This window comes from Pelobates fuscus, chromosome 3 (assembly GCF_036172605.1).
Source record: "Pelobates fuscus isolate aPelFus1 chromosome 3, aPelFus1.pri, whole genome shotgun sequence".
Taxonomy (NCBI): domain Eukaryota; kingdom Metazoa; phylum Chordata; class Amphibia; order Anura; family Pelobatidae; genus Pelobates; species Pelobates fuscus.
The window spans coordinates 223,044,518-223,071,976 of NC_086319.1; the positions used below are offsets into that span (position 1 = coordinate 223,044,518).

Below are 27,459 nucleotides of genomic sequence, written 5' to 3' on the forward strand. Positions count from 1 at the left end.
TTATATGGAGGTGTATTTACTAAACATTGAACTGTAGTGAGCTGAAACCCAAATGTTAAAATTTGGGGGGAAAATACTGATTTAAAAAACTTAAACTCTTGTCACAGCTTCAGGACTGTAGTCTAAATAATGTAAATCGATTATCAATTAACTATAGTTCAGCGATTAATGAATAAATCCCCCATATCTTAGGATTATAAGTAATTATTTTATTCTTTGGTACTTATTCATATATTGTGAATATTCATTAGTCAAAACCATTTACTTGACATTAAAGAGTTGCACATTTAATATGGAAGCTATGGCACATATTCATAAATGACAGTATTATTCAGAACCTTGGACAGCAACACATGAACAAACCTCTAGCAACAGTTATGTCTGTGTACCATCTTTCCAAACAAAGCATACACTGATCAGCCTCAACATTAAGATGAAAGGTTTGTCCTCCAAACAAGCCCCAGTAAATATACAATTGACTAGGGAGAGACCTTTGAAGTATGGACATATGACGCAGGAGACTAAACCCTTAAGGTAACTTTTGGTTCAGAATATTTTTCTACTTGTGTCGAGGTTGCTCTGACTGAGAAAACATAATCCCACCACGTATTAGAGTGCTTGCTACATGCACAACCTTTTGTTGTTTTAAATACTGGAATCAATACAGGGAGTGCAGAATTATTAGGCAAGTTGTATTTTTGAGGATTAATTTTATTATTGAACAACAACCATGTTCTCAATGAACCCAAAAAACTCATTAATATCAAAGCTGAATATTTTTGGAAGTAGTTTTTAGTTTGTTTTTAGTTTTAGCTATTTTAGGGGGATATCTGTGTGTGCAGGTGACTATTACTGTGCATAATTATTAGGCAACTTAACAAAAAACAAGTATATACCCATTTCAATTATTTATTTTTACCAGTGAAACCAATATAACATCTCAACATTCACAAATATACATTTCTGACATTCAAAAACAAAACAAAAAAATCAGTGACCAATATAGCCACCTTTCTTTGCAAGGACACTCAAAAGCCTGCCATCCATGGATTCTGTCAGTGTTTTGATCTGTTCACCATCAACATTGCGTGCAGAAGCAACCACAGCCTCCCAGACACTGTTCAGAGAGGTGTACTGTTTTCCCTCCTTGTAAATCTCACATTTGATGATGGACCACAGGTTCTCAATGGGGTTCAGATCAGGTGAACAAGGAGGCCATGTCATTAGATTTTCTTCTTTTATACCCTTTCTTGCCAGCCACGCTGTGGAGTACTTGGACGCGTGTGATGGAGCATTGTCCTGCATGAAAATCATGTTTTTCTTGAAGGATGCAGACTTCTTCCTGTACCACTGCTTGAAGAAGGTGTCTTCCAGAAACTGGCAGTAGGACTGGGAGTTGAACTTGACTCCATCCTCAACCCGAAAAGGCCCCACAAGCTCATCTTTGATGACACCAGCACAAACCAGTACTCCACCTCCACCTTGCTGGCGTCTGAGTCGGACTGGAGCTCTCTGCCCTTTACCAATCCAGCCACGGGCCCATCCATCTGGCCCATCAAGACTCACTCTCATTTCATCAGTCCATAAAACCTTAGAAAAATCAGTCTTGAGAGATTTCTTGGCCCAGTCTTGACGTTTCAGCTTGTGTGTCTTGTTCAGTGGTGGTCGTCTTTCAGCCTCTTACCTTGGCCATGTCTCTGAGTATTGCACACCTTGTGCTTTTGGGCACTCCAGTGATGTTGCAGCTCTGAAATATGGCCAAACTGGTGGCAAGTGGCATCTTGGCAGCTGCACGCTTGACTTTTCTCAGTTCATGGGCAGTTATTTTGCGTCTTGGTGTTTCCACACGCTTCTTGCGACCCTGTTGACTATTTTGAATGAAACGCTTGATTGTTCGATGATCACGCTTCAGAAGCTTTGCAATTTTAAGAGTGCTGCATGCCTCTGCAAGATATCTCACTATTTTTGACTTTTCTGAGCCTGTCAAGTCCTTCTTTTGATCCATTTTGCCAAAGGAAAGGAAGTTGCCTAATAATTATGCACACCTGATATAGGGTGTTGATGTCATTAGACCACACCCCTTCTCATTGCAGAGATGCACATCACCTAATATGCTTAATTGGTAGTAGGCTTTCGAGCCTATACAGCTTGGAGTAAGACAACAAGCATAAAGAGGATGATGTGGTCAAAATACTCATTTGCCTAATAATTCTGCACTCCCTGTATAGTTCTGGAGCTTGTCCTAGCAGAAGAAAGTAGAAGAAGTAACTTTTACCCCTGTGATATACCCAAAAGGACTCCATTAAAGTTGATCCAACGTCTAATAAAACTGCTTACAATGCTTCTACAATTTTTACAGATAGCTTACTAATAACGTCTCCAAATAAAAGTCAACATTATAGCCAACATCAGGAACAATACACATTTCCAGTCCTAGACACAGGAAGGGGACTGTATCAAAGCTTGAAAAATTTGCACAAAAAAAAAGTTAAGAAAAGTTTCATTTTCAACAACAAAAATACAATTCTTAAAGGGACACTATAATCACAAGAACCAGTACAGCTTAATGTGGTGGTTCTGGTGTCTATAGCCTATCCCTGTAGACTTTTCAATGTAGCTACTGACATTTACATTGCTGCCTAGTAACATCTCAGACGGCCACTAGAGTTGATTCTTAATCCACAGTGCTGCACGGTGTGTGGCACCTACATTCAGCGTCTCCACTCTGCACGGAGGTGTTGAATGCTCCGCATAGAGATGCACTGATTTACTGCATGTCTAAGAGGAGATGAGGATTAGCGCAACGTTTTGTCGCACATGCGCAATAGCCTCCCGTATGGGAAAGCCATGGAGGCAGGGCTAGTCAAGGTGAAACCAGCATGGCATAGGAAAAAAGATGAGTAGAAACACCTTACCAATGTGGGGCCGGTAACTTAAGCAAATAGATACACTCACTGACAGACAGACAAACTCACTGACCTCACTGACAGACACACTCACACACACACAGATAGTGACAGACACACACACACTTCCTCTCACACTCACAAAGTCTTTTTTTTTTTTATTTATGTCCACCCAGCCTCCCTAACTTTGAGAGACATCATTTCCCTGGGGTCCAATGGGGCTTCTGTAATCTTCAAGCTCTTCTTGCTCTGCTCTCTCGCGCACTTATGCAGGGGCCGAAGTAAGGTCATATACGAGCTTTCAGTAACACAATAGGGTGTGCAAGGGAGAAGAGCAAGAACTGAAGGAAGATTTCTGCTCCCCTGGCCAGCTGACTCCATGCTCCCTTGGCCTGACAAAGACCCATGGAAACCTGGCGCCTGGGATTTGCCGAGCCCTGGACTAAATGATAAAAAAAGTTAAAAAAAATTAAAAAGAGTGAGGCGTCTTGGGCAAAACAATGTTTTGGAAACAGAAACATACAAAAGAATCTAGATTCAGATTTTACTTTTTAAGTAATGTATAAGGCAAGAGATTGTAATAATATAGGTTAAAATATTGGCTGGTTAGAACTGGGAAACTCAGGTTTGCATATGTTGGTGGTAATAATAATAATAATAATATATCTACACTTTGTGGTGTCAAGCTCCTTTATGTGATTTTTGCACTACAATTTAACTTTGCAAGTCCAACCTCATTGTATTTTTATCTTTCAAATTACATTATACAGCAAAACAAACTATCTTTTGCACTTTTATAACCCAGGTTCTCATTTTTTTGTAGAAATAATTCGGTCCCAAAAGTATTTATGCATTCATATGACCATGGAGGTTTTAAATTTGATTACATTCTTAACTAACAGCTTAACCTCCAAACTTAATAATTGGATTCACATAGCAAGCCCACTGAATGATTGCGATTTACCGCCTCATAGAATGGAAGTATTATCAGCATTCTGCAGCAGCTGGAATCATAAACCAAACCAGTGAGAGAGCAAAGGGATGGTACAAGCTATATGAAAATCTTTATTTTATTCCATCTAATTGAGAATCAATAAATGATTTTAAAGCTATACACTAAGATATTCATCCCTATTACCAAATACTGTCTGCAAAGAAAATAAACAAAAATCTTTAAATACACAATTTATTTAATTCATAAATAACATAATAATTCACTCCGTGAAAAATCACACTCTGGTTTCAGTTACAAAATCCTATTGAAGCAATAGTATGAAACGTACAAGGGGGGTAAGTGACTATAAAAAGATCTGTTACAATAAAAACACTACAGCTCTATGCAGATAAATACTGGTGTACACATTTTATTTAAACAATATGAAAAGTGGATGTATATACCAATCAGAGAGTAGCACAGATTAGTGACTGAGGATTTAAATCCTTATACAAATGTATGGATGGTTACAGGATAAAAACTCCCCTTTAATCCAGGTCCTGTGGGTCTGGCAGTGCTGGCCGTCGCTGATATGCCTCCTTGGCTGAGATTATCAGAATTGACGATCTCAGCCAATCCACTGCTTTTCTTACAGAAAAGAATTGGATTGAATCAATACATCTCTATGAGGAACGTTCAGCGCCACCATGCTGCACTGTGCAACATTGACCCAGGAAAGCACCTTTAGTGGTCGTCTGAGTGGCTGCCACTGGAGGTGTCCCTGGCAGCAATGTAAACACTGCCTTTCCTCTGAAAAGACAGTGTTTACATTAAAATGCTTGCAGGGACATACTATAGACACCATTAAGCTGTAGTTGTTCTGGTGACTATAGTGTTCCTTTTAAGGAAAAAAGAAAGGGTCCAGGCACTCCTAAGCACAGCGGGGCAAATTTCTGGGGAACACAGTTACAACAGCATTTCGACCCACAAAGTCATTGTCAAGCTGAACCCTTTCTTCTTTCCTGGATTTTTAACCGGTGGGGTTTTTGCTAGATCATGGTTTGGTTGCAACTAACTTTAGTTTAATAGATTGAGTGCAGTGCCTCTAAATCTGGTTGGTTCATTTGGGTATTTAAGTCATTTGGATTTATTAGGCAAGGCATTTATTTCACATGATTTTTGGAAAGTTTTAATGCAGGGTTGGCAACCTTCAGGCCACCAGATGTTGTGGACTACATATCCCATAATGCTCCTATAGCCATAATGCTGGCAAAGGATCATGGTAGATGTAGTACCAAGTAAAGCTGCTATGTGAGAGAGGTCACATGATGTGTGTAAGTGAGCCTGAGGTAACAAAACCAGACATGAAACTGTCCTGTCCTAAACACAAAAACTGTAAGTGTCAAATATATCTTTCCAGCTAAATGAATGACAGATGTTGTGTAACCAAATCTTTCAGTTGTGAAGACCATAACTCATTGTTATATAACATTTCCTGTTACAATAAATATTAATATTCTGCATCAACTGCCCTGATTGAAGTGAGGTTTGCTAACAAAGATCCGGTCAGGATCAGACATTTATGTTAATACAAGAAATATACTAACTGTACAGCTGGCGAAGAGGATGGGATTTGTTAAAACATAACATAGTTCACAATATCTGAAGTGCCAAAGGTTACCTACCTCTGAATTAAACAAATAGATTTCAGGAATATATTAACATGTATTCCTAACCCTACATTGTTACTCTATATATTTAGGTTTCTAGCCCTCATGAGTGTTTAAAATGTAAGATTTGTGCTTTATATCCCACAGCTGCGGCCCCCCATCTCCTCGACTGAGATCATCAATCCCATCAGAAAGCATTTGGAGGCTAGAACACGTGTGTGGCAATTGCTGTGCTGTGCAAAACAAATTACCTCTATGGGAAGCATTTGATTGACTAACTGTGTCCAACTCTGCCGGTTCTACAAAATGGCAATGTTCTACAATGCAAGATTGAAAGAAAAGCGGCACTCCCCCTGGAACACTTGATTAAGAAGACAGATGAATAAACCACTAAAACTCTCTTATTAAGGATGAGTAAAAACTAATCAGTTAATTCTTCCACCTCTACCAGGCTTCCAGTCTCATCTCACACAACTATTTTCTCCCATTGTCTTCTGTAACCCTTTATCATATTCTTCTAACCCTACAGCTACCACGGGTCATATACTACATTTTTCTTACCATGGGGTGCAGTTTTTTACCCCAAAAGTTAGGGTAAAAAACTGCCTGCATCCATATTCCAAGTGTCACCTGGTGCAATGTCCAGGTGACCAACAGGAGGAAAGCTCAATGTACAGTATCCTCTTGGTAGCGTGGCTTCTTTATCCTCTACCAAGCCTAGGAGGACGTGGCTTGCTGGGAACAGTGGGCATCTTCATGCTAGACTGTGTCATAAAAGATAAAGATCCTCTTCCATACTCCACAAACACTCTAAAATAGAAGGCAAAAGGCACAAGGGTGAGGGAAATGTTAAAGGGGTGTAAGAGACACAAGGCATGGTGAGAGACAAAGGGGTGATGAAAAACACACAAGGGGATATGAGACGCAAGCGGGGTATGAGAGACACAAGTGGGGGATAATTAACACTTAAGGTGGCGGGGATAAGGTACAATAAAGGTGGGTAAGACATTAATCTGCAGTCTCTCCCTGTGTGCCTATAAATGTTTGTCACTGTTTACCCAGTGTCCTGACAAATATGCTGTTGTTTTTCAAATAAAATGATATTACTTGCAGCTGCATATCTTGACTTCACAAGAAAACAATTCACATGGAAAGTTAGTAGCCATTAAACATAAACTGCATTCCAAACTGATGACCATCTGCTTCTTCCCAATAGTATAGCGATGCCAAGAAAAACGAATATCAACCTCTTAAGAAATAGTTAATCTGAAATATGCTCTACCTTATTTGCATAACTGTGAACATTTCTACTGTTCCTCTCTTACAGATGTCACGCAGGCCTGCTTAAGAATATTATAATATAATTATTCAATAAAAATACACTTTAAATACAGTTAGCAATACCAATCATGTTTACATTTCTGCGCTGAAAAGATTTACAGTAGTCTGACATTACAAAAGGAAAGGCTTTTATTTCATAAGATAAACAATACAAATATAAATATAACCCAAGTTCTCTCCATGGTTCTGTCCTTGGTCCACTACTGTTCTCGATCTATACTGCCTCCCTTGGTAAGCTTCCAATATTACTTCTATGCGGATTACACACAAATCTATCTGTCATCTCCTGATGTCTCACCGTTTCTGTTGACTTGTGTCTCTAACTGCCTCTTTGCTATTTCTAACTGGATGGCTGCTCATTTTCTTAACCTGTCCAAAAACAGAGCTTCTTGTCTTTCGCTCACTCAAGTGTTGCTACTCCCGTGTCGGTTTCCCTCCAAGTTACCGTATTTTTCGCTCCATAAGACGCACCACACCATAAGACGCACCTAGTTTTTAGAGGAGGAAACCCAGAAAAAAAAATATTCTGAACAAACTGTTGCATAGTGCTTCTTAACACCCCCCTCCCCTGTCCCATAGTGTTCCTTATCACCCACACCCCTCTCCTGTCCCATAGTGATCTTTAACCCCCCCTCCCCTGTCCAATAGTGATTTTTAACCCCCCTCTCCTGTCCCATAGTGATTTCTAACCACCCTCCCCTGTCCCATAGTGATTTTTAGCCACCCGCCCCTTTCCCATGGTGTTCTTTAACCCCCCTCCCCTGTCCCATAGTGTTCTTTAACCCCCCTCCCCTGTCCCATAGTGTTCTTTAACCCCCCTCCCCTGTCCCATAGTGTTCTTTAACCCCCCTCCCCTGTCCCATAGTGTTCTTTAACCCCCCTCCCCTGTCCCATAGTGTTCTTTAACCCCCCTCCCCTGTCCCATAGTGTTCTTTAACCCCCCTCCCCTGTCCCATAGTGTTCTTTAACCCCCCTCCCCTGTCCCATAGTGTTCTTTAACCCCCCTCCCCTGTCCCATAGTGTTCTTTAACCCCCCTCCCCTGTCCCATAGTGTTCTTTAACCCCCCTCCCCTGTCCCATAGTGATTTTTAAACCCCCCCTCCCCTGTCCCATAGTGTTCTTTAACCCTCCTCCCCTTGTCCAATAGTGTTCTTTAACCCCCCTCCCCTTGTCCAGTAGTGTTCTTTAACCCCCTTGTCCAATAGTGTTCTTTAACCCCCTCCCCTTGTCCAATAGTGTTCTCCTCCCTTCATCACATAGTGTTCCCACCCTCCCCTCAGTGTTCTTCCCCCCCTCCCCTTGTCCAATAGTGTTCTCCCCTCATCCCATTGTGTTCTCCCCTCATCCCATAGTGTTCTCCCCCCTCCCCTGGTGCCCCACCCCCTTGTCCCATAGTGATCATTCCCTCCCATAGTGTCCCCCCCTCCTCTTGTCCCATAGTTACTTATCTGTATTGTAGCGTGGGCCGGCAGAACAGCGCGCACCGCGGTACAGGAACTTAAATTTCAGTTTCCGGCCGGACTGAAAGTAAGTGTGCACACTTCCTTTCATTCCGGGCGGAAACTGAAATTTAAGATACAGATAAGTAAAGCTTCACATTTGCTCCATAACACGCACAGACATTTCCCTTCATTTATGAGGGGAAAAAGAGTGCGCCTTATGGAGTGAAAAATACGGTAATAGCACTGCCATTACCTTTACCTCGCATGCCCGCTGCCTAGATGTACTCTTTGACACCAATCCTTCTTTCACCCCTCATATTCTGTCACTCGCCAAATCCTCCCGCTTCAATCCCAAAAACATCGCTCACACCCGCCTCTATCTATCTCTGGCTAAAGTGCTAGCCCATGCCACTATTTCTCACCTTTACTACTGCAATCAACTTCTCAGTGGTGTTATGTATCCCCATTAAAGTCTATAATGAACGCAGCGACAAGTCTAATCTTCCTGTTCGCCCGCACCTCCCATGCCTCTCCCCTCTGTCAAACCAAGCAATACGGAACTGCACTCAATCCCATCACTCTGAGCCAGGGTGCAACCAAACCATGACCAAGCACCAGGTCCTAGAAACAGTAAGCATGAAGTACAAACCGGTTTAGGCACTCCAAGGTTCAGAAATGGCAAATTTATGGAAGCCCAATGTAACACAACGTTTCAACCTACACGGTCTTTGTCAAGCTTGACAAAGACCGTGTAGGTTGAAACGTTGTGTTACATTGGGCTTCAATAAATTTGCCATTTCTGAACCTTGGAGTGTCTAAACCGGTTTGTACTTCATTCCCCCTCTTTCGGTCCTTACACTGGCTTTCCGTAAGATTTAGGGCACACTTTAAAATTATGGGGCTTGCTTACAAATGTTTTGCTCCTACCTACTCTTACTGATACACAAGTATGTCCTGTCTAGGCCCCTACACTCTGCCAATGATCTGTGTCTATTATCCGTTCGTACTCGCACCTCTGACGTCAAGCTTCAAGACTTCTCTAGCGCAGCGCTGTTTCTAGGGAACTCCTTCCATGCTTCGGTAGATCTTACCCAGTCTCCATTTCTTAAACAGATCATTAAATACTCCTTTAGGAAAGCATATAAATTAAACTGCTAATAGCTTTCCCTCCCCCACCCTTGGAAACTACCCTGCTCCTTCTCCTGCAACTGTGCAACCAAAAAAAAACTAACCCTTCAAGGTAAACTATTCTAGTAAACTACTTTTCCCCATAAATAATACATCCTACCCTTACCTCTTGGATTACTTTACCCCACTCCCTCTAGAATGTAAGAATGTTGGAGCTTGTTTGAGCAGGGCCCTCAACTTCCTCAATTCCTGTGTGTCCAACTTGTCTTGTTGCAAATGCTTGTCTGATAGTCCACCTGTTGTACAGTCACGAAAATTTAATCTGGACTAATACAAATGACTAACACATGCCATATACATCAAGGCAACTCAGAGGGTTATTCACTAAGCGACAAATTACAACTTAAAATTGAAAAATTAAGTCAAAAATGGAAAATCTGTGACTATTTGATTTCAAGAAATTTTGGCCCTTAATTTTGTAATTCAAATTTTAATTCGCTAAAATTCAAAGTTTAATGATTAAACCTGCCATGACTGCAATTTTGCTCACTGAGAGAATACACTGGACCCTACTAGTTAGCATCCATCGGCCGGGGAGTGCAGTAAAAGGCAGGTTTACTTACCTGAAGCTGTCCCTCCCAACTGTCGCCATCTTCTTTTTACACGCAGTAGAAAAAATATGGTTCAGCACTCCTTCAAAATGCTCAAGTGTGAAAATATAACACTGAGGTCTTGTGATGAATGAGATGTTGCCTGAATCTAAAAAGCTTTGTCTTTACTTATATATCTATCACAATAAAAGAATTGCAGCTATTATAAAGGAGAGCTGAACCATATTCTTTACTATTCTCTGTTTGCCAGACTACAGATCTGGGATTTACAGAACCTTTCGAAGGTACAGATTTCATATAATTTGTACTGACCACTATCTACTTATACATATTCTTAGACGTTATTTGGCACCTGGCGCTTCATCTGCCTGCTGTAGTCTCACACATGCGCGAGAGTACAATACTGAGGACAATAAAGGAACCTGAATCCTACAGCCATCAATTGTTACCGCTGCTGGGACTTGACAAAACCTGAGCTCAACTTTTTGTCAAACTCAGGCTAGCCCATAAGACAAAGTAATCACTACTTTGTGTTATGGTATCTTTGGATTCAGTTGAAAGTTTAATGAAATTCCAGCGCAGTCAGCATGAGTACTTTATAAAGATTTATGAAATACTGAGAAGTGATAGGGCAGAACAGCCTGTTAATAGGTCAGGAAAGATTACGCTTACTGTTGTATATGCAGTAGTACTGGTCCTTTAATAGACTTATTTTAAGCAGTATAACAGTGCATCCATAGCCTTTTCACTGACTTTATTCATCTGCAGCCTACATATTACTGATTAAAACCTCAAAATTTTAATTATTCTCAAAATGCCCAAGTAAATTAGGTGGATACCTCTGGCATAATTCAGTCAGCCGCCTCTTTTTGGCAATACCTCTAGAGACACAACCTGCCAGGCCCTGAAACCTGCAGATCCAGTCACTCTAGGGCAGTGAGTCGGAGTTAAAGGAGCACTATAGGGCCAGGAACACAAACATGTATTATTGACCCTGTAGGGCTAAAACCACCATCTAGCCACCCTGGTCCCCTCATGCCTCCCTAAATATAGTAAATCTTACTTGTATTCAAGTCTGCAGCTGCATACTTTGTGCCTGTTTCCTTTAGACCTGTCCACTTCCTGCTGACATCAGAAGAAGTGGTAGCCTGATCCAATCACAATGCTTCCCCATAGGATTGGCTGAGACTGACAAGGAGGCAGATCTAGGGCAGAGCCAGCACAATTCAAACATAGCCGTGGCCAATCAGCACCTCCTCATAGAGATGAATTGAATAAATGAATCTCTATGAGGAAAGTTCAGTGTCTGCATGCAGAGGGAGGAGATACTGAATGTTTGGATGCATTTTAGGCAGCCATGACCCAGGAAGGATCTCTAACAGCCATCTGAGGAGTGGCCAGTGAAGTTATCACTAGGCTGTGATGTAAACACTGCATTTTCTTTGAAAAGACAGTGTCTACAGCAAAAAGCCTGAAGGTAATAGTTCTCCTCACCTGAACAAATTCAATAAGCTGTAGTTGTTGACTATAGTGTCCCTTATATGGAATGTTTCACAGTCATAAGTAATGTATATTTATATATAGTATGTATATATGTCGATAACAGAACTGCTGACAAATTGCTGGTTTACACACAAGCACACTTGTTGACAGCCATGTATGCTGGTTGTTAACTTATGAACTATCTTCAATAACTCATCACAGGCAGACAGACCCAATGTAATCACTCTAACAAGATTATTTATTTACTTAACAAACTAAAGTGAGAATTCAAAGTGCATTGCAACTTTAAGGGCATCTAAACTTCTTTACTACAACGAAACAAAATGTGGAACGCACACCTTTTAAATATATAACTTCATCCAGAGGTTAAAGAAGCACATATAAAAGTTTATATGATAATTAGTCACACATCCGACATCCGAAAACACAAGTCACTGCAAGGATATACTCAGCAAAAAAGTATGGACGACCATGAAGTATATCATAAAACACGTAACATTTAGTTCACCCTGTAGGATCAGGAAAAAAAAAAATCACAAAGATGAGATACCCACACTAAATAGCAGTACTGCAGTGTAGAGCCAAAAATAGGGGAAACAGCAAGTGGATATGCTTACCTGGGATGTATCCGAAAAAAATGCAAAAAACCCACACGTGACAATTTTCATTTAAATATGCATGATTAGTATAGCTGATCCCCTCCCCATGATTAACATCAACTCTGGAATGCTCGGCCTCTTTCTTTATTATAAAAAGCACATTCAGGGCTCTAATGAACAATGCTTACGTCTAACTTGCCTACACGGATTACATTTATTTTAACACACACTGAATAAAAATTCAGTGCAAGAAACATACACTGTTTAACATGCACATATTGAAAGGGTTAAATGAAACCACAATCCTAAAATGTTAGACCAAATATTGTGCTGGTGGATGAATAAACCAGCAGGCTAATGTTGTTAATGTTGCTGTGAACAGCCATTTACTTTTCTTTATAGAAGGTAAAAAGCAGGACTTATGGATATTTTTTTTAAATCCATGGGGTCAGTGAAGCATATCACGATTGCTTTAATACTTAATGACCATGGAGAATCACTGCCTGTTTACTCACTCACGCCTCATCTTTCTATTTTGCAATGTAATGGATTAAAAAAAAAGTATACAAATGATAGGAATGGTGCAATAGGAAAACAACAACAAAACAAAAATAATGGTGATCATACGTTTTCCAAGCGGAAGCAATGCTCAAGTTAGCCAAAATGAAAATGTGCATAATTAGATTCTTTGAAGGCCCCTTCAATTTGTCTGGGAACATTTCCAACAAATAGTATTAGGAAAATTAGGGGAGCTCAACCACCTTGATTACTGATCTGATCAAGGTTTGCATTTGATCACAGTATGGCTGGAAGGGTGAGCAGGGCAAGAAAATATGAGCTATAGTGCTGAGCTCACTACTATACTGCCACTAGGATGAATTGTATGTTCTGTAAACTTGAACTAGTCTTTGATGGACAATGTACCATCTCATTAGTATTCACGATTCGTCCCTCAGTGTAACACATTCCAAAATACACCTTGGATCTGTAACAAAGCTTTAAAACATTTGAAATGTTTTCCCCAATTCTTGCTCCCAACTTTGCATATACTTCAGTTTCCCCGGGGTGTGCAGCTGTACTAGGGAGAAGTAAATAAGAGACAGAGGCTTATGTTGACTCTGAATACCTATGCTTAAAGGGACACTATAGTCACCAGAACAACTACAGCTTAACCCCTTAAGGACACACGACATGTGTGACATGTCATGATTCCCTTTTATTCCAGACGTTTGGTCCGTAAGGGGTTAATGTAGTTGTTCTGGTGAGTATAAAAGCTCCCTTCAGGCATTTTAATGCAAACACTGCCTTTTCAGAGAAAAGGCAGTGTTTACATTGCCCCTAGGGACATCTCCAACTGGCCACTCCTCAGATGGCCACTGGAGAGGCAGCCTGGCTCATGGCTGCACAGTAAGCAGCCCTGCCGTTCAGCGTCCCCACGCTCTGCATGGAGACGCAGAATTTTCCTCATAGAGATGCACTGATTTAAGGGAGCGGAGCCAGTGCTGGAAATAAGGTAAGTTTTAAACTTTTATAGGAATGCTAACGGGGGCAAGTAACCTAAATGGTGGGTTAAACACTAAAGGGTCAGGAATACATGTTTGTGTTCCTGACACTATAGTGATCCTTTAATTTATGGAACCGGGAACGTTCCACATCTAGGATTTTTTTTGTGTGAAATGCAAGTATGTGTTTAATCGGTAAATAAGTTACAATTCTCTGAGTGGAAGAGAATGTTCTGACGGAAGTTCATGAAAGAGTTTGAGTCCAGTCTGGGAGAAAAAATAAGTTTGGTATCGCTACAAGGAGAGTGCCAAATAAATATAAAACTGTGGGTAAAATCTTTTCAATTGCATTTACATGCTGCCCCATTCATAATTCTAAATCTGTTCAAGATGCAATCAAGACATCCATTTTATATCGAAGCTTATGATGATTTTCATTTAGTAAAGTATACCTTATTTTACTAAGCTGTATGCCTAGCTAATAACACAGGTTTTGTTCTCCAATCAAAATGGTAGATGGACTTTAGCTGCTGAAAAACATAGAAGTGAAGAATTATGGAAGTGCTTCAGTCTTGATATTGTTTCTTGTTTTTTTTGTTGAATGAACCTGCCATTAGATGATAATATTTCAAATTTACATGTAAAATGTGTGACTGCAAACTTGTATTTAAACTGAGTGTGCACATATGCCCAATGCAATCTCTATATTGGTTGTGTTCTAATTTGTGCCAAAAACAGTCACCTGTTGGATAAACTAAGAGAGTGTCCACATTGCAGTAAGGGTTAGAGCAAGCAATTACCGTACATGCTCTTTGCCTCAGAAAGTCCTTATAGTACAAAGAAAATTGTGGGAATCATGCAATCACAATAATTTTTATCCCTGCCACCTAAAAAAACGATTGGCTTGCTGTCCTTTTAGACTCAGATTTTTGTAGAATTATCTTAAAACCGTTAGTGTTTTTGTGATAGTATTGCTTTAAAAAGGTTTAGTAACAAACATCACTGTCGCTTCCTACAAAGTTTTAATGAGATATGTGCATCGAAAAAATACCCACATTTTGGGGGTTGAATTTTATTTTCTTAGAAGGCGGTCTCCACACAATCTATTTTACAAATATGTATACTTTTCACACTGCACAATTCTGTGGCATCTATAGCCAGTTAAATATAACCATACTAATAAGTATAACAGTACTCTGTTCCCACTAGGGTGAAAGTTATCGCTGCCAGCGATGTTTGATGTTGATTAGCCACTGTTGCTACTTAACTAGCTGAAACAGAGATGTCTGTAGACAGATACAATTTACCTCCTATACCTAGAAAGACATTAAGGAACTTAAATTCTACTTAATGAGAAAGAAAAACATGGTGCATGTCATAATCTGGCAAGAGATGAGATCTTTATAATAGAGGTGAAGTGGATCATGAGCTCCTGACCTGTGAAGGTTTAAGTGATGTTGTAACAGTAAACATGTAAAATGCTTCCAGTAATATGACAAACCATATTAGGAGTTGTTTCCTGTGTCATGTCCATATCACCAGACATGTTATATGCCTGTTCTTAATGTTTTTTAGCTGAGCTATGATGCACAAAATATAAGCACAAGGAAAAACATCAGCCATGTTTTCCATAATATCTGCTATAAGATTCACATGCTGTTAGGAGGTACATGAATAGTGCTTTTCAACACAATTTCACTGAATTGATTAACTGACTTATTTCCTCTGGAAGTATGTGAAATCTGCATATTATCAGGTAGCACTGTCCAGTTATAAGTAAATGTAAACCCTTAATAACAGTGCTAATAAGTATTGATGTATCTCTCCTGCAGTGATGTCTCTTCTAATCACATACTGGCTGAGATCTCTAAGCCAATCCTATTCGAATGAATAGAAAAAATAGTGAGTACACAGACATGTATTCATCACATGGACCAATGTTCAATAATTCTCAATAAAGTTTAATACGCGCAATGCAGATACAGGAGGCATCTAATTTTCTATAAACAAAATACGTGAAAAAAGCTGAAAATAACTGAAAGCTACAGGTGCCGTCTAACCTTTTGCAAATAGTTTGAAAATCTGTCCAATTTGTTTCTTCTACAGTGAACGTAATGCACTCACAGAATCACTCACATTACAAAACACAAACATGGGGAGATTTATCAACATGTTGCTGGCACCTTTCCATCTAATTTTCAATACATTTTGGTGCAGTTTACTAAATCTGTTTAATTTTTCACCTGCTGCTTTTTGTTGCACCCTAATCATCCTTTCTGAATATGTGCCACTTTTTTTCGCAACAGATTTATGAATATTTCCGCCACTTTTTTCTGACAAAAGAGTGGCAGAATGTTTAATCCGCTATCAATTTGGTGGTCTTCTAAAATGGAAATCTCTGCAAAAACTTGAGGAAGAAAAATATCACTTTTTAGATAGCATCAATAAATAGTCAAAACAAAGGCTTGTTTTTTAGACAAATGTGCAGTCTGAGCATCATCGCACAAAAAAATGCAAATACACGAACCATTACTTATCAAATGCAACATACATGCCATTCTGATTGACTTCATTTCAATCTAATTGTTTTTATAAACCCTGACAAAAATGGATGTATCAAGGAGTAAAGATGGCCTTGAACTGTTTATAGAACTGCATTTCCAAAATCATCAATTTTAAAAATAAATTCCAGAACAGAACAAAGCTTCTAGACTAGAAAATAGATTTTTAAATGTATCACAAGAATAAAAAATAACTTTATCCTTATTCCAAAGGTCACCTAAAAGATAATTAGACAATCAGCCAAAACCTTTGGAACTTTTAAGTGGGAGGGGCAACACCGCATTAGGTATCCTAACATTACTTCGCAATTCCAATTTGGCTACCACCTGCACTCTTCAGTGTATTCTTTTTTGGAATAAATGCAGACTATTGAGTGGTTGTGTTGTGATGTAAACTAACAGAGTGGCACCATTTACAATAGTATCTAGCTTAGTTTTTGTGGATGTGGTAGGTGAAAAACAGATTATGCCTTATAAAAAATTACAACATTTCTGACCACCAGTCATTAACACTTTTCTTTGTATCATTATTATATCCTAGTTATATGTAACCACATGCCTCTTCCCATTAGAAAAAAAATCTTAAATTTGGTTGTGTTGCAAAATTTACACTATGAAGACTCCTTACTGTGAACAATATCAAGATGGACCATAAAGGGTTTTGAGTCCATGATGGATCATAACAAATTCTGAGTTTTGTCATTAAGTTTTTTTTCTCTTTCTTTTTTTAATACTGGGGAGCTGAGGACAATATAACGAAAAATATTACATGAATAAAAGACATCACCAGTCAATCTCAACATTCCACAATGGAATATTTTACACTTGCAATGACAGGCAGCATTCCAGCCCAACTACCAACTGAAGAAGCAACATTTAGACAAAACATGACTTCTCTCTGTCCTCTCTAGGGTGCAGGGGGTCAGCTCTGCCTTAAACTGGGGTCTTTCATACAGCTGTTATGTGCTTTTTACTGTGTGAGTTCCCTGTGATGTAAGTGACTGTGGGAGCATCCCAAAGGCATTCTGACCCACACAGGGATGTCCCAGCGGCCGGGCTGGTACAACAATGGGACCCCAACTCGCCCCCAGCCGGTCTGCACTCACCGGAGGAGAGCTGCATCCAGGCGCAGATCTTGTACACCGTGGCCGTGTTGCAGAAGAAGAAGAGCACGAAGGACACGATGCAGGAGATGATGAGCGTCATGGACAGGCCGATGAAGAACGAGGCGGCTTTGAAGGCTCCCGAGGGGATGGACGAGAAGTCCGTGAAGCTGCCGGTGCAGGTGAGCTCCTTGTTGAAGCCGCTGCCGATGCAGTAGTGGAAGAGGCCGAAGTAGCCCGCCTGGGGGGTGTCCACCCCGTCCCCGATCCAGTACGGCTGGATGAAGCACACGATGTTGACGATGGCGAACAAGATGGTGAAGATCGCCCACAGCACCCCGATGGCCCGCGAGTTCCGGATGTAGTTGGCGTGGTAGATCTTGGCCGCCTCCTGCGGGGACAGCATGGCGAGGTCACCCTCCGGCATCCCGACCGGCAGCCGCTCACACACACACAGCTGGGGAGACGGGGCTAACGGTGGGCGGCGAACCCAGACACAATCACGGCCGCGCTGAAGGGAAGGGGTCCGCTCCCGGGCTGCGCCGCGTCATTGAGGTGCCCCCTCTGAAAGCCGCCGTCACGGTCACTCCGGTACCCGCCCGCAACCGACTGACCGACCGACCGACCGCCCGCTCCGACCCTGAACGGTCACTGCGACCCGCTGCAGCTCTGCATCTCAATGTGTCAGGGCGGACTGAACCACCGGGCACGGGATGGGAGGGGGGCACAGGCTGGCTCCCACCGGCCGCAGACTGTAGAAATGACAGAAGGATGATACCAAGCGATCTGGGTCCGCCCGTCTGTGCATCCACCCCCCTAAACCGTCCTGTGTGGGAGCTGCCGGTGTTCACCGCATGCTGTGTATCAGGGCGCGGGAAGTGCGAGGAGGAGGTGTGATGTGGCGCTGTCCATAAATAGAAGGACGGTGCTATTATAATGTTATTATTAGCGTGCTGGGAGGATGGCTCTGGGTCTGATTGGTAAAAACATGTACACCAGGACCACTGTGCTCTCCTACCAATCAGCTCCCAGTGCAGATACAGCTTCCCAGCATATATACCATTTAATACATACAATACGAATAATATGCTGGTATCAAAAACATTTTTTTTTATTTGTATTGTGTTTAAAGAGGCAAATTGTAGTGTACTGCAGCCATGTACAATGAAAGTGTCATTTTGTGGAAATTATGCCACTGAATTAAGAAAAACCGTGTCAATTTTTTTTTTTCACATTATGCTCCATTTTCTGTTAAAATGTATATTAAATATTTAGCGGCAATATCACGCTCCAGTTGCGTTTAGGCACTGCTAGGGAACATAACTCCAAGGAGGAGGAAAACATTGTTTCAGGTTCAAGTCTCCCACAAACTTCAATGGCAGAAAAGCTCAAAGTATTATTTTAATGATTGACAGGGGGCTAAGATGGAGATGTCCAGTTCCCACAAACAAATGGGAAAAACATATCTACACATAAACATAATATTAGAAACCCTGGGGAAAAAAAGTTCTCCCTTAAATACTCTTGCTTATTGCTCCAATTCCAGCAATATTGATCTTTAAATTTTCAAAGTATTTTTTCCCCCAGATTGAATAGCTTCTGCAAGTCAATACAGTTCGTCTTCTGGTACTCAGGATTAGATGTGTCCATGTCACATGGACAGCTAAGACTGATACGAGCCATGCTCATAGTTGCATAGTCAACGGATCCCTGTACAAAATATAAACTGGGCTATGTGTGAACACATTGCAGTGTGGTGGGGCTGCTGTCAGCATATAAATCCTATGTGATTAGTAGAACTTTAGCTGTAGGATAAACTTATTCCTTAAACTTCTGTTATACAGTGTTTTATAGGATAAGATCAGATGCCATACACCAGAATTAGAGAATACTGCAGACCTGCAGCAATTTCAGTATTTCTGATAGAGCAGTCAAACACTAATCAGAGTGCATGATCACACAGGAGACACCTGGAAAAATAGATGACAGTCAATTTTATAGCATGACAGGAGGCTTCATATTTGCTTAAGTCTCTCTTTACAAGAACTCCACAGCAGCACATTACCATAGAGAGAAACACCAAAGACAAAAACATAAGGCATCTATAAAAGGCTCCTCCTAAGCAACCATTTCCTCTTTCTTTGCTGCTCCGCAGACAGCACAGGTCAGAGTACCACTGCCTCCTGTTTTACATGGGTGGCTGTGTGTTTTATTAACTATATCCTTGGAGTTGTTAATACTGTGTTTTCTCATTACAGTTATTTATTTCTGTTCTGACACTATTCTCTGTTGCTTGTGTGCTTTCTGTTTGGCAGTTCTGGCTACCTGCCGTTTTTTTCTTGCTTTCGGCTGGTTTGTTTTTATGTTTTAGGGCTTTATTTGCCTTCTGTCCTTTTATTTTATTTTTCCTCTGCCTATTGGTTCTTTGCTTGGCGATCGCCGGGAAGCGGTCACCCGACCGCCTCCCGTGCCGACTGTCGGGACTGCGGAGTAAGACTCCAGTGGCCCCACATGTTGATTCCTACCCGCCGGCTTTGTCCGCCAGGCGGGAATCCTCTACCTGCTCCCCTGTCCCTCCCGCGTCCCTCTCACTGTTGCCGCAGAGCTTCGGCTTCCATGCGCCCTTCCCCCCGTGACCACGTGGTCGGTTCCGGGGGTGCGCGGCTCTCTGCTGTACCTGCCGCGTGTGTGCCCTGCATTTAAAGGTGCAGGGCCCTTTTTGCTTTAGATTGCCCAATTTCTCAGTTCAACCTCCCTAGTGGTAAATAATACTTCTGAGATGTAATTGGAAGTTTTTCTATGTGCATGTTTTCTCTGTCTCAGTGCATGTAGCAGTAAAATGCATGTTGTTTAAAACTCTGCTAACTACAGTTACACTCAGTGCATGGATTCTGTGCTATTTCTGCTTAATCTATGCATGCTGCCTGGACTAATTAAGGATTGGTTAATGCATTACATCTGCATGTTTCCTGCATGGGACCCTGCTTGGTGACATTATCCCTCACACTGGTCTGGGCCTGACCTGGGGACCTGGTACATCTCTACCCTGCACGCCCTCTATGTCAAGATATACCTGCATGTCACCTATAGGGATTTACGTTCCTGCCTCCATTTATCACTGAGCCGGTGCTACCCGTGCCCATATACTGGCCAGCTTTGTCTGTGCCCTTATGATTGGCCTGTTTTGTCTGTGCCCCATGATTTGGCCTGCGCCAGTCATGCTACTGGCCTGGCGACTCCATTCCTGGACCCCTGTTTGTGGAGCCTGCATGCTTTAATACTTGCCTCTGCCAATTATAGGGGTGCGGCCCCTACTGCCTGCTAGTGATACCTGTTATCTATCTCCTTAGGTATCACGTACCATCATCTCGGACATTATGGAGGCCTCTGCACAGGAGCAGAATTTGCAGGTATTGATTAATGCGGCGGTGTCCGCCTCTGTGGAGAAAGCCCTGGCAAGGGCCCTCCCTCAATCACAACTGGACAGGGGTGCGAGAGGATCCCCCCGCTTGGCAGACGACTCGGCTGAGTCAGACTCTCAAGAAAGAGAGCAGGCAAGTGCGCAAATGCGCTATTGGAAGGGCCCTGAACCACGCTCCCAGAAGGGCAAGGCTCCGGCGAAGCGACATGGTTCGAGGTTATCGACTTCACCGGCCAGGCGCCGCCGTCTTTCGGGCACAGGGGAGGAGGCCTCCTTACCCCCCCTTACAATGGCCGTGCTGGATGAGTGGCAGGCAGACCAGTCTCCTTCGGAAGAGGAAGATGATTGGGATGAGGACCGTGGGGAGGGTCCTGGTTGGCGCTGGGAGGATGAAGACGCGCCGGCGACAGAGGCCCCCACGGCGATGCTGGGGGACGTTACCTTTTTGGACGCTACAGGAGAGCCTCTGTTTGACCCTCGGTCTATCAGACACCCCAGATCCTCGGAATGGTCACTGCCCGACCACTTGGCACAATTTGTGCACTACTGGGTCCACAGACACCTTGAGGGGGATGTCCGCAAGAAGCTGTGGGCGGAATGCCCCAGACCCGTCCTGCCAGACAAGGTGGCAGCTACCCCGGATTTTGACCCCCTGGTGGCCACGTATTTGACTCGTACGGGTCGAGACCCCAAGAAAGGGATGGAGCGTAGCCTCCGTTCCGTGCAGGACAAACAGCTGGATATGCTGGGCCCCCTGTGCCGGATGTTAGCCCCAGCAGACGAGGCCTACACAGAGGGTACGAAACTGGATCCGGCCACCATGAGGGACTGGGCGCTTCGGTCCATTTGCCTGCTAGGCAATGCCAATGTGGCCCTTTGCACGGAGCGCAGGAAGACGGCTATGCTCCGAATGGACAACAAACTGTCGGAACTGGGGTCCAAAGAATTGGGCCCCCTGGCTAAAGGCCTGCTGTTCCGGGAACCTTTCATTAAGGAACTGTATAAACACATCAATCTGTTTACCTCCCTAGATAAAGCACAGTCCTCCATAAAGAGGGTATTCCGCACACAGTCATCCCGGGTTTTTGGACGGGCTGGACGACAGAGGGGTCGTGTCTCCGGCTGCGGCTGGTCTTTGGGCCGTCAAAGATCCCGTGGTCCATCCTTCTTTCCATCGTACCGGCTAGGGATCGACCGATATTGATTTTTTTAGAGCCGATACCGATACCGATATCCTGTGAACTTTCAGGCCGATAGCCGATATAATTTGCCGATATTCTGTACATTTACCATTTTGGAAAATAAAAAACTATTTCTAAAGGTAAATGCACAAAATATACATGCCACGTGTAGTGGATGCAGTGTGTTTAGACAGGGGAGCTGTGTATGTGTGTGTAGTGGATGCAGTGTTTGTGCAGTGTGTGTGTAGTGGATGCAGTGTGTGTAGTGGATGCAGTGTGTCTTTGTATAGTGTGTGTGTGTATATAATGCAGTGTGTCTTTGTATAGTGTGTGTGTGTGTATAATGCAGTGTGTGTTTGTATAGTGTATGTGTGTATAATGCAGTGTGTGTTTGTATAGTGTATGTGTGTATATAATGCAGTGTGTGTTTGTATAGTGTGTGTGTGTATATAATGCAGTGTGTATGTTTGTATAGTGTGTGTATATAATGCAGTGTGTGTGTTTGTATAGTGTGTGTGTGTATATAATGCAGTGTGTGTTTGTATAGTGTGTGTGTGTGTTTGTATAGTGTGTGTGTGTATATAATGCAGTGTGTGTTTGTATAGTGTGTGTATATAATGTAGTGTGTGTTTGTATAGTGTGTGTGTGTGTATAATGCAGTGTGTGTTTGTATAGTGTGTGTGTGTGTATAGTGTGTGTGTATATAATGCAGTGTGTTTGTATAGTGTGTGTGTGTATATAATGCAGTGTGTTTGTGTAGTGTGCATTATATATACACACACTATACAAACACACTGCATTATATATACACACACACTATACAAACACACTGAATTATATACACAGTGTGTTTGTGTAGTGTATGTGTATAATAATAGTGTGTGTGTGAGGGGGCATTTTTTATTAAAACATTTTTTTTTTCATTTTTATATTAAATTATTTATTTATTTTTTATATATTTAATTATTATTATTAATTTTTTGTTGTCCCCCCTCCCTGCTTGTTGCCTTGCCAGGGAGGGGGGATATGTTAATCCCTGGTGGTCCAGTGGCATTGGCTTAGCTGGGGGAGGGGAGGGAAGTGGGGTGGGCAGCAAGCGTTTACTCACCTCCCAGCAGCTCCTCCAGCTCCCCAGTGTAAATCTCGCGAGACCCGCGGCCGTCAGAGCTGGCCGCGGGTCTCGCGAGATTTACACTGGGGAGCTAGAGGAGCTGCTAGGAGGTGAGTAAACGCTTGCTGCCCGCCCCCCCCCCCCCCCCCAGGACCGCCGGGCTTGTAATGAGCCTGGCGGTCCTGGGAGGTATTATCGGCAATATCGGTATCCCTATTGGCCGATACCGATATTGCCGAAAATACCGAATATCGCCTGATTATATCGGTAAAACCGATAATCGGTCGATCCCTAGTACCGGCGCCTAAGTACTCTTCCCTCTGGGACGTACGTATGGTTTTAGCGTTCCTTCGGGATTGGCTTGATAACCAGGACCTTTCTCTTCGCCAGCTTTCGGCGAAATTTGCCCTCTTGTTGTGTCTGGTCTCATTCAGACGTGTTTCGGATGTCCGGGTCTTCGATGTCGATGCTTTCACGTTTTCTCCAGAGGGGGTCTCCTTCAAGGTGGTTAGGAGTACCAAGTCGGCTTCGACGGCTTTGTTGTATCCTTACTTCAGGGATTCGTCTAAACTTTGTGTAGCAAAGGCACTGGCTCACTATGTAGTGGTTACCGCTCCTTTTCGCTCTTCTCATTCTGGACAGTTGTTGATTTCGTATGTCAGACCCCACAAGCCGGTCTCGTCCCCTACCCTGGCTCGATGGATAAGATGGCTTTTGACACTGGCAGGGGTGAATGCGACCTTCGGAGCGCATTCGGTTAGGGGCACCACAGCTTCCGGAGCTTTCATGGCGGGCGATTCCCTTCAGGACATTTTGCGTTGGCGGACTGGTCCCGTGAAGAGACTTTTCGCCAATTCTACTTTAGACCGTCTTACCATGCTTCTTTTGCTTTGCTGTCTGAGCGTTAAAACAGCAAATATGAAGCCTCCTGTCATGCTATAAAATTGTAGATTATACTAGCTTTAACTATAATCTTAATTTTATTAATGACAGGAGGCGAATATTTCCCACCCAGTTTTTGTTTCTCCCCCCCCCCCCCCTTGTTTGGATGGATTGCTTTGATTGTATTTCTGTTGAATTGTCTGGTCGCCTGGGTTAGGTTTGGTAGTCTGGGGTGATGTCTGGGGAAGTTGGGGGAGGTGTCTGGTATATTGTGTTGCCGGTAATTGGTGATGGATTTCATGTCTTTTATACTATCAGTACTGGATCATGGGATTTATGTTTTATCAGTACATTTCGTTCACTAATCAGTGTTTTTCGACTCTGTTTATTTCCTTTCAGTTTAATGGTTCGACTGCAGTTCATAGAATCGACTGTTTTGCAGGATGAAGATCAAGATCACATTCATTCTCCGAAGTTTTCTTCCGGATAGCATTCATTGTTATGTTATATTTTTTCCTTTAATTAGTTTATTGGCATTGTTGTGTACGTTATGTTTTCGCAGCGTTAAAGAGGAAATGGTTGCTTAGGAGGAGCCTTTTATAGATGCCTTATGTTTTTGTCTTTGGTGTTTCTCTCTATGTTAATGTGCTGCTGTTGAGTTCTAGGAAAGAGAGACTTAAGCAAATATTCGCCTCCTGTCATTAACAAAATTAAGATTATAGTTACACTAAAGCTAGTATAATCTACAATTTACAAGTAAATAAAAAAGAAAGCGTGAGGAAGCCCCCATAAAAAACCTGAATGGATGAAGCCCATAGTTGGGATGGCTGCAGGCAGGGAGAGGTGACATAAGATTCCACTTGCAGGCAGAGAATCAAATTAAGACTCTCACTAGTGTGCAGACCGCGCTGACAACACACGTAAAATGTGCACAGAATTGACATTAGGCAGCCCAGAACAGAGTTTTTTAAAACAGAAAAAACTAACCGCACTCAAATCTTAACACCAGGTAGTCTTCCGAATATTCTAAATACTCTTATTAGGTTCCTGGCAATATCTTATAGCTAGGATAGCCTTATGCCTATCCCACGCATGCTTAATCTCCTCCACTGTGTTAACCTCTACCACTTCAGCTGGAGGACTATTCCCTGCATTGACTACCCTCTCAGTAAAATAATACTTCCTGATATTATTTTTGAACCTTTGTCCCTCATTCTGTTTTATAGAGGATAATATGTGTTATTAAATCCATGTCTCATTTTGCAATACATCCATAGGTTAATATATAGAGATAGATAGATAGATAGATAGAGAGCTCTGTATGTCTGGGCAGGGCCGGCACGTCCATAAGGCGGCCGCCTTAGGGCGCACTGGCTCTGGGGGCGCAATATTTCAGTGACCAGCAGGAGGGAAGTGCTCCCTCCTGCCAGGCCACCTTCTGGACCCCCTGGCGCAGCTGTGGTAGAATCAGAGGCGGTGAGGGAGCTCTGATCTCCCTGCACTTCTCCCTCGCGTGCTGTTTGCTGATGCCGCTGGAGCCGGAATATGACGTCATATTCCAGTTCCCGGCATCAGAAGACAGCCTGCGATGCGTGAGGGAGCAGAGCAGGGAGATCACAGCTCCCTTGCCGCCTCTGATTCTACCACAGCCACACGCCTCCCAGCAGCCACATTGGACCCCAGGGACAGATCCACGCCAGCTCTCCAGGTAGGGAGGCTGGGTGGAAAATGTTTAATTATAAAAATAATAATTAGTGAGTGTATGTGTCTGTGAGTGAGTGTATGAGTCTGTGAGTGAGTCGGTGAGTGAGTGTGTGTGTGTCTGTGAGTGAGTGTGTGTGTGTCTGTGAGTGAGTGTGTGTGTCTGTGAGTGAGTGTGTGTGTCGGTGTATGAGTGTTTGTCAGTGTATGAGTGTGTGTGTCTGTCAGTGTGTGTTTGTGAGTGTCTGTCAAATCAGTGAGAGTATGTTGGTCATTGAGTCTGTGTGTGACTATCAGTGTGTCTGTCAATGAGTGTCAATCAGTTTGTGTCTTTCAGTGTGTGTGCGTGTGTGTGTCTGTCAATGAATGAGTGTGTGTCAAATCAGTGAGTCTGTGTCTGTCAGTGACATCTGTGTGTTTGTCATTGAGTGTGTGTGACTGTCAGTTTGTATACACCACTGAGTGTAGCATGGCGGAGGAGAATGCGGTACAGGAGCTTCTGTTTCCTGTACCCGGCCAGACTGACAAGAGGTGCTCACTGAGAGAGCACTTCCTATCAGTCCGACCGGGTACAGAAAACTGAAGATCCTGTAGGGGATCCGCTCCGCTCGGCAACACTACAAGAAAGGAAGAAGGCACATCAGGGGGTGAGAGGTGCACCAAAGGACAGGGAGGGAAGAGAAACACCAAGGGACAGGGAAAAGAGGGGGCAGGGGAGAGGAACACTAAGGGACAGGGAGGGGAGAGGGGCCTTGTGTCTAGGGGAATATTCACTAAGCATGGCTTGGGTAAAAACAAATTATTTTTCATCACATATATAAACCAAAAAATTTATAAAAAAAAAAAAGAGGAAAACAAATTATGTAGATTTCATTCTGTTTTATAAGTCTGCAGCCTCAACTTTGCACTGTTTGTTTATTCACAACAAATTTATTTTTCCTGAATATGTATGCACTTTGAGAAAAAGTAATGAGAAAAATACAAGAGGCAATTGATAATGACTGTATGGCAGTCAAGCTATCTGCCTGTCTCTCAGTCAGTTTGTCTCTGTCATTCAAACAGTCCATATGTCTCTTTATCATTACATCTGTTTGTAAATCTGTCTGCCTGTCTGTCAGTTTGTCTATCTTCCTCAAAATGCTCATAGGGAAAGGCAATCCTTCAAGCCCAAGTCCCAGAGATTTCCTCCACAGGAAATTTTTCCTGAGTGCTAAGGGATGAATCTTTGAGTCCAGAAGAATCCCACACATTGACTGTTTTCTAGCCAAATTTGTTATAATATACATTAGATATAAAAGAAAATAACATATTTCACCTACATTTTTAATAGTATTGATATGTTTTGGCCCTTAAGCACATATCTACCTATATAGAACAGAAATGTATTATAATTTTGTTTGTCACAAGGTCAATTCTGATCGATCCTTGCCCTCTTAGAATTATTTAAACTCAAAAGTGGTTATATCAGTGCCCTGTCCTAGTTTCCATTTACTGGTAAATCAGAGAGTGTGTTTATCTTGTATTTCTACTTGACATTTGACCCAGGCTTGTTTTTGACTATTCTTATTTCTGGTATCCTTGATCTATTGGTTTGTCTTCTCATTTTTGTCTCTTTCTGTATCCATGACTACAGCTTGTCTCTGTCCGACCATTCTTTATTTATGTTAAGTCCAATCACTCTAAAACCCACATATATTTATAAGCAGTTTACATATTTATATTAACTGAAATACACTATGTGTTGGGTCACTGTATTTCGTGACAAGTGTTTAAAGCACACTATTAATCCAGGTACCCACCATGAACCTATGTATAATCTTGTCCGTCTGTCCATCCAACCATCCATCTAAAACATATATCTAA

At 42.3% G+C, this 27,459-nt stretch overlaps 1 protein-coding gene across 2 annotated transcripts in view; it reads right to left on the reverse strand.

The window, feature by feature from the left end:
* The window catches only part of LHFPL3 (LHFPL tetraspan subfamily member 3), a 74,000-nt gene extending 55,790 nt beyond the window's left edge, over positions 1-18,210 (reverse strand). For both annotated transcript variants that reach the window (XM_063445440.1, XM_063445439.1), the window contains exon 1: positions 17,304-18,210. In XM_063445440.1, the coding sequence (XP_063301510.1) occupies positions 17,304-17,727 (424 nt within the window). In that variant the 5' untranslated portion in view covers positions 17,728-18,210. The remainder of the gene's footprint in view (positions 1-17,303) is intronic.
* Between the last annotated feature and the right edge of the window lie 9,249 nt (positions 18,211-27,459).